Here is an 8,451-nt window from a genome sequence, read left to right on the forward strand (position 1 = left end):
TTAAAATATCACAATTACCCTTTTTAGTTATGATAAGATTTTATATTTGTAAATAATAATGAAAGATAGATTTCGCAAATAAAAAAATAAAAGAGTTGAACTGTAATTGATCTTGTTAGCATAAAAAATATTGATTAATTATTAAAACTTCATGAACCATTAAACTCATTTGATGATAAAATTGATAGAAATGGCAATTTGTTTTTTTTTTTTTTAATCATTATTATTATTTTTTTTTTGTGCTTTGAGTTTCATTTAGATTTTTTTTCCTGGTGTGATTTTTAAGAATTTATTTGGATGGTGAGGGAATGGTAAAAAAAAAAAAAAAAAAAACATGTATGATTTAGCTCTTTCATGTCTAATATATATATACACACTTAGTTATTTGGACTTTCTACTACTAATTTTAATTAACTAAAACCTCAGCTCTAATTAATTATTGGTCTTAGCAAGACAACTTATTTAAAATTAATTAAATGAACAATTCATGGAATAAATCTTTCTCTATAATTCCATGCATTTTTTAGTTACTCAGAGTTGTGGTATGATTTGAATCACTTCTTCAAGTGTATTTTATGTTGCTCATTATTAAATAGGACATACACTACCTTCAAATCTTCAATTCATCAAAGAGGGTGTGCATCTATTTATATACACACTAGCTTCTTATGGTATGAATAAATGGAATAAAATAAAAGTGGGAATAAAATGAGAATGAGAATAAAATGAAATGGTCATTCTCATTCTATTGTTTTGTTGTAAATATGAAACGTGTGGAAATGAAATGATAATAATCATTATAATGTTTGGTTAGACCAATTTAAAATTTAGAATGGAATGAATTTCAAATTGAATTATCCAAAATACCATTCTTACTGACAAATAAATTAAATTAACAAATTAACATTATTCTATAATTTTTCTAAAAGAAATGACGGTGGTGGTAGATGCCCATGGAGGTGGAAAGAGGTAGTGGTGTAGGTGGTGTTGGAGGCGGCAAAGGCGGTGGTGGCAGAAGGCGGCGACGGTGTTGGTGGAAAGCGATGGTGGAAGTAGTGGAAGGCATCAATGGTGTAGGTGATGATGGTGGAAGGCAGTGGTGTTGTGGTGGTGGAAGGCGGCAATGGCGTAGGTGCCGGTGGTAGAAGGTAGTGGAAGCGGCAATGGTGGTGGTGAAAGGCGATGACGGTGGTGGAAGTCGGTGGTGATGGTGATGGAGGTGGTGACGACGATGGTGTGGTGATGGTGGTGGAAGGCAGCGATAGTTGTGGCAGTGGTGGTAGTGGTGGAAGGCGGCAATGGTATAGATGGTGGAAGGTGGTAGTAGTGGAATGCGGTGGTGGTAGCGATAATGGTGACGGTGGTGGAAGGCAATAGAGGTGGCAGTGGTCGAAGGTGCATGGTAGTGGTGGAAGTTAGTGGTGGTTACAATGGGGGTGGTGGTGGTGATGGTGGAAGGGCAGTGGAAGTCGCAGAGGTGTGGTGGTTGAAAGCAACAATGGTGATGATAGTAGTAACTATGGTGGAAGGCAATGGAGGTGGTAGTGGTAAAAGGCGGTGGCGAAGGTGGTGGTGGAAGAAGGCGGTGGTGGTTGGACTTGGAACATAAGGATTTTTCAAGAATTTTTTTTTTTAATTTTTTTTTTACTTTGGAGTGGAATGTTCATTCCATAGGTTTAGTTGTGGAATGGATTTTTATTCCAATGGAATGACTATTCTCACTTTAAATTGCATACCAAACAAAAAGATGGTTGGAATGTGTATTCCCTTCCATTTCATTTATGCACACCAAACGCTTAGTGTGGCCTCTTAGATCCACTGCATTGTTCTGTAACCCTGCACCTGTTTAATAATTATAAATTTTAATATTTTTTAGTACGTTGTTTATAACAGTTAATGTCTGTTTAGTAACCTTATGTTGCATTTATGTTGCATTTGAATTGAAGGATTTCAAATTAATGAACTTAGGATTAAAGTTTATTACGCACATTGACCTTTTTTGAAGTTTGGACAATTTACATTACATTGACCTTTTCTTAATTTATTCGTTGACAGTTGAAAAGTGACTTTGAGTATGAAAAATTAGTAATGTCCTTATATTTACATTTTATACAAGGAAAAAATAAAATTATTATTTTTATAAAATTTGGTCAACAAGTCTACCTAAAAAACACAGGAGCCAAATTTTAGGGGAGGGTAAAGTAATAAAAAATACTAAATGGTCTACCCATGTGTAATTAATTCAAATTCTAAAGAATAATTACCATATGATTAATTGTTTTCTAAATGTCAAGGCTTGGCAGGTTTGAGAGGCCTAATATCAAAATGGAATTCATGAATTATTGTTCAATTTGCATAATGTTTTGTAACAAAATATTTCTCTTGTTCTTCAAATTTAATATTACCTTAAACTCTAGAATCCAACTTCAATAGCAACTAACTTTTTTATATGTAAATTCAGATAAATATATTTTGAAATCCATGCATATATCCAAACCAACTAATACTTTTCTTTTTATTTTTTATTTTTTACTTTTATTATTGATGCTGGGCAAGACTTGGACCGTGTAATGTGAACACACACGTTACACCACCTTCAATGAAGAGTGAAAGCACCGGTACTATTTATTGATTATTGATGCAGGTCAAGAATAGTACGGTGTTATGCGAACGCATTAAACCACCTTGAACGAAGGTTTTTAGTTTTTTCCTCGTTTTACCAACTTCTAAGATCCAGTAAATATATATATATATATATATATATCAATCAGTCATATCATTTGACGAATAACAGTGAGGTTCGTACGGCATATAGTCATACCAGATAGTCAAATGCCACCTTCATGTACAATGTTGAAGAACTGAGGTAGGTATTGTATTAGGGGTTGGATGGAAGAAAGTGATTTGCTTCAAAAGGTCAATTTGTCAAAGTCAATGCCAATCCAATCTCCATATAATTCAAAAAGTATTAGACAACGAATTCAACAAAAAAAAAAAAAAAGAAAAAAAGAAAAAAAAAAAAAAAAAATTTAACAGTCGAACAAATTTAACTAATTTTATATGATAGAAATTAACGTTATAATAAATATTAATTAATATCACGAAGACTGACGTCAACTCTCCCTCACATTAATTAGTCTAATTCCAACTTCCTAACTCTAAATCATTATAAATATAATAACAATAATAATAATAATAATAATAAACTTTTTTGCTTTGGAGTGTAATGCTATGGAAAAATGAAATTTTGCAAAGAATTTTAAGCAAACCAGATTTAAACACTTGGATTCTGTCACATAGTAGAGAGAGAAATCTCTACTTTAATTGAATATGTTTCCACCAAAAATGTTGGTCATGGTCTGCCCAATTAAAGATGAAAATAAAATCATTCCCATCTAATGACAGATAACACCTCCCTGATCACACACAAACCAGAGAGCTTAGTCTTGCCTGCTCAAACTCAGAAGTAAGAGATCGGTGATGGCGAACCAAGAAAGTCACGATGCCTCGCCCGAAGATGAGCTTCTGTCTCCTCTCTTGAAATCCCTAGAGACAAAAATGGAGCGCAACGAAAAAAACAATACTGAGGCAATGAATGATCCCCATCTTTCCGGTCCAAGGATGCCCATCATGTACAGGGTCCCGGATGTCCTTCGCGAGCAGAACGCAAGCAAGTACAGCCCTACCGCCATGTCCATTGGCCCTCTTCACCGGCGGACACCACGCCTTGAAGCAATGGAGTCCGTCAAGCTGAGCTACATGCGTCGCCTACTAGACCGGACTCAGACATTTGAGGAAACAAAGAGAGCTTGTGTGGCCGCTATGTTGAAGAAGGAACAACTTGTAAGGACTTGTTATGCCGAACTCAAACTTGATGCAGTTGCAGCTAAAGATGATGCGAGTCTTGCAGAAGTGATGCTTATTGATGGCTGCTTCATAATCGAACTGCTTTACCGGAATTTCCAGAAGGATTATGACCCCATTTTGTGGAACCCTTTCAAGTACTACGCGGTCCAACATGACTTGCTATTGCTCGAGAATCAGATTCCTTTCTTCGTTCTTCAAGAATTGTTCAACCTGACTGTGCTGGAAAAGGTCCAGAACGAAAGAAACAACCAAGAGTACTCCCTTACTCTATGGGTACTTTCATTCTTCGGAGATATGATGGGGCTCGAAAATGGTGGTGTCGAAAAAATGAGAAACATAAGTCCGTATCACATGCTCCATCTCTTCCACATTTACTATCTGCGGCCTTGTGATGATGATTCTTCATCCAATTTCACATACGAAGAGCAACCCGGGTTCAAATACTCGGCCACAGAACTTCACTTGGCGGGAGTCAAATTAAAGGCGGGTAAGAAAAGAAACCTATTCGACATAAAGTTCAATACTCCCTTTAGTTGTAGTAGCTGCTGGTTTTGTTTCAGAAAAGGCCACTTGGAAATTCCGCCTTTCTCCATCTACGAATCCACGGAGCCATTCTTGAGAAACCTCATTGCTTTCGAGCAATGTTGCCCCTGGATCGAGAGCTACTTCACATCACATGCTTTTCTCATGGATGTCCTCATCGACACCCCAGACGATGTTAAATTGTTCGAGGAAGCAGGAATCATATGCAACTACTTAGGTTCGAGCGAAGCAGTGTCCCAACTCTTCAATGGCATTTGCAAGAATGCTGTTCCGCGCCATTTCCTCTACGCTACGCTTTACAAGGAGGCGATGGGGTTCTGCAAGCCTTGGCGAGTTTCTGCCGGGAAGCTTAAACATGATTATTTCGGTAATCCATGGTCGGGTATATCAGTAATTGCCGCCATTGTCCTTTTTGCGCTCGCCTTTTTGCAAACCTTCTACGCCATGATTTCTTATTATTGAGTAGGTATCAGCTGTTGCGCACAACATAGCAATAATAATGTGGATGACTCTTGACTTTTATGATCTATTGTGTGGATCATATGTACGTTCTCAATGACTTTAGTGTATGATTCTACAATCAGGCCCTATAATAAGGTCAATTTCATTAAAAATTGCTCAATTTTGTTTAAAAGCATCTTTCAGCTAGCTTGTTTGATATTGAAATATTGCAGTGCCAGTTGTCTTTTATTTATTTATTTTTAATAGGAATACCAATTTAACCAGCCCATCCCCTAGACGGATTTGGAATCATGCTAATAGGATTGGAAGCAGATTTGGAAAGAAAGTTTTTAATTTGCATACCTCTCAAACCGGTTCGATTAATAATTAATATATAAATAAATATTTTTTATTAATTATAACTGTTATTCTTTTCTTTTCTTTTCTTTTTTTATAATTTTTAATTTTAATAACATTGATTGTTAAATATTTGATTTTATTAAAAAAAAATTACAATTTTTGAATTGTTTTTTTATTATTATTATTATTATTTTTTATAAATATATTAGGATGCTTGAATAGCCCAAAAGGGGTTACAGAGTATAGCCCAAAACTAAAAACAATAATAGTAGCCCAAGCCCAAGCAATGACTTATTTAAGCCTAAACTATCAATAAAGCAACAATGCATGTTTTGCACTCACAACATAAACGCGACATTAACCGGTTCCAACGTCACTCAGCTATGTTTTGCAATTATACACTCAATCTCTTCATCTTTCCCAGTCTCATTTTTGGTATCATTAGGGGTAGGGGTGACAATTGGTGGGTGGGTCAGAGCTCAAATAGACGGGTGATAAACAGGTTAACATGTTTGTTTTTTCTCTCGCAAATTGAATTTTCTGCCTATGTAGAGATGACATTTTTAAAAAGCAAATTCAAAATGACAAATAAGGTTTCAAATTTTTTCCTTTTCAAAATGACAAACTGAAATCAAAATCTTGTACTTAAAAAAAAAAAAAAAAGATTAACTTAATTTAATTTAATGAGGAACAACAAACCTCCAAATTTAGCAAATCCATCTTAGTACCCAAATTCAGAGAGCAAATAGAAAAATTAACAAACACCGACTATAAAGCTCTCTCAAGTTCTTATAACAAAAATGATGGGAAAAAAGAAAACCAGAATTCCCAAACAAGAAAAATGGAAAATATCTTATCCAATAGATAAAGGTTCACACTGTAGCTTCAATATATCTCACTCGGGCTCGAACACGATTCAATCAGTAATCAATGTAGATAGCATAGGCAAATAACCTTGATAAAAAAAACCAAAATAATAATAATAATAATGTCCATGCTAGTCTTGCTGTTGAACTACAGTTAAGCAAAATGATTTAGACAATATATTCTTAGTAGCAGCCCACATAAATTTTTTACTGTGGCTCATCTAGAGCAGTTTTAGTTATGTTCCAGTAGAAATTTGACTTGGGTACTAAACTTCCTTGATGCAATGACAACTAAATATTTGATAAAGAAAAAGGAGAAGATTTTAAAGCATGTGAAAGAAAGAACTGATAATATCACTTTTTTTTTTTGTTTTTTTTTTTCCCCTTTTTTTCTTTTTTATCATGACATTGTTTTACAGTATGGTGAGGATGATAATAATTCATCACATTGAGAAGGATTTGGATTTATTCAGATATAAATAGGGTAAATTAGGGGAGGAGATTCCTAAACACGTCACGTCAACCCAAACTTGACCCAATCAATTAGTTCATATAAATCATTCATAATTATTTTGTTTATCTTTTATTATTTTCAGTTTTTTTTCCCATCCTTATAGTTAAAATTTTGTTGCAAAACACAAACAAAAACTTAATCTCATGGCTTATGTTCCTAAGTTTGATGTACCCCTTTAACCAACTACTATAGGTGCACTGATGATAGGTGAGACCTTCCAATTGATACTAACACGGGGGCAGTAAAATGTAAAACTGAGAATAAAAATTTTTGGGAGGAGAGGGTTTAACTTACCTAATAAAAAATCTTTAAACCACTCTCAAGCTAAGCAATTATAGGTTCAAAATCTTCAATAAGTTATTCCTCCCCCGAGTCTTCTAAAATTACATAAAACACAGAACGGTTAGACAAAGCATTAACTATGTATTATGTACGTGTGGATTTAAGAGGTGCCCAGTTAAGTATATTACATCCCTTTTGCATTTAACCAATCTTGAGTGCACAAAAATGCTTCTACATTCTTTGGAAGGATTGAAATTCTATATTTTGAAATCATCTGGCCTCCAACACTAAAGGCAAACTCCGATGCAACCGTCGTGATTGGAATGCTCAAAATATCACTAGCCATCATAGAGAGTTCAGGAAAGCGAATTCTGTTTTCCTTCCAATACGCAAGAACATAAAGATTTGGAAGTTGTTTTCGGTCGAGCTTCTGCTCCTCCAAATACAAATCCAGTTGGGATTTGTTTCCACTCAGACAATAATGGTGACTCTCATACAAGTCAAAATCCTACATAATTTCATATTTAATAGCATACAAATTATACAATATAAAAAAATGAAAGATAGAAATACATATATATTTAACACAATTTGCATGAGTTTACTTGCATCTATATCATCTTCTATATCAACAACATTCGCCGTACTGAATGGGGAGGTTGAAGAGGAGATATGCATATTCTTAAAAGCAAAAGTTTCTATATCCAACTTTGAAAACAAGTACTCCCCATATTGCAACTTTCAACGAGGATTTAATATAATTGCAAAAGTTAATATCAAGTTGTAATACTCCTTATACTTATCAAACTTTTCCTTCATTAGTTTAGCCATAGTACTTATACCATCATCTGAATTTTCGATCTCCTTATTTAAAAGCTTTTGAATCTTCCACACCCGATGAAAAAATAAATTCCTCAAGAAAATGTTTTAAAAACTTAGTTACTGCATATCATTTTAACCCTATCCCAATCCTCCTTAGTTGGACACTACAGACACTAAAATTTTAGTGGGCTTTGGTTTTGACAAATTGACCCATCAAATATAGGTCTAATGTTTAATTAAATTATTTAATTAGCCTAAGTTTGGTCTACTTAAATTATTTAATTAGCCCAACTCAGCTAATTAAATGAAAAGATAATTCTTCCTAATAAAATATATTTGGAATAATTATTTTTAAGGATAATTATCATAATATAACCGGCCCGGTCCAGTTATAATTTTATCCTTATCAGGAGAGGACACGTGTCATCATCCTATTAATTGAAAAAACCTATAAATAGAGGCCTAGAGGAAGGAGGAAGGGGTACACAAATTCAGAATTGAGAAATCCATAATTCCAATGAGAAATATAGAAACTCTGCCAATACTCATCCCCAATATCCAAACCCAAAAGCGAAGAACACCAAGCACATCAAATCGTGCCGTTCTTCATCAAATTTCATGGTGATCAACAACAAGCACATCAAATCGTGTCGTTCTTCATTCAAATTCCATGGTGATTCAAAATCAAGCTCGTACAGCCCTTGAGTCCAACCAACAAAAAGGAGATCGAATCAGAGGACCTTACTCTTTGTAAAG

At 34.4% G+C, this 8,451-nt stretch overlaps 1 protein-coding gene across 1 annotated transcript; it reads left to right on the forward strand.

Moving 5' to 3' along the window:
* The first annotated feature begins 3,480 nt into the window (after positions 1–3,480).
* On the forward strand, positions 3,481–4,872 carry LOC132272483 (UPF0481 protein At3g47200-like). Its single transcript, XM_059773626.1, has one exon. The coding sequence runs from the start codon at positions 3,481–3,483 to the stop codon at positions 4,870–4,872; it is 1,392 nt and encodes a 463-aa protein (XP_059629609.1).
* Positions 4,873–8,451: the final 3,579 nt, after the last annotated feature.

The sequence above is a fragment of the Cornus florida genome, unplaced genomic scaffold (assembly GCF_030987335.1).
Source record: "Cornus florida cultivar Cherokee Brave unplaced genomic scaffold, ASM3098733v1 CherokeeBrave_3.0.0_Hap2_Chr09, whole genome shotgun sequence".
NCBI classification, from domain to species: domain Eukaryota; kingdom Viridiplantae; phylum Streptophyta; class Magnoliopsida; order Cornales; family Cornaceae; genus Cornus; species Cornus florida.

What these genes read in the sequence shown, in the direction of transcription:
- LOC132272483 (XM_059773626.1), top strand. Translation starts at nt 3,481, where the DNA reads ATGGCGAACCAAGAAAGTCACGATGCCTCGCCCGAAGATGAGCTTCTG.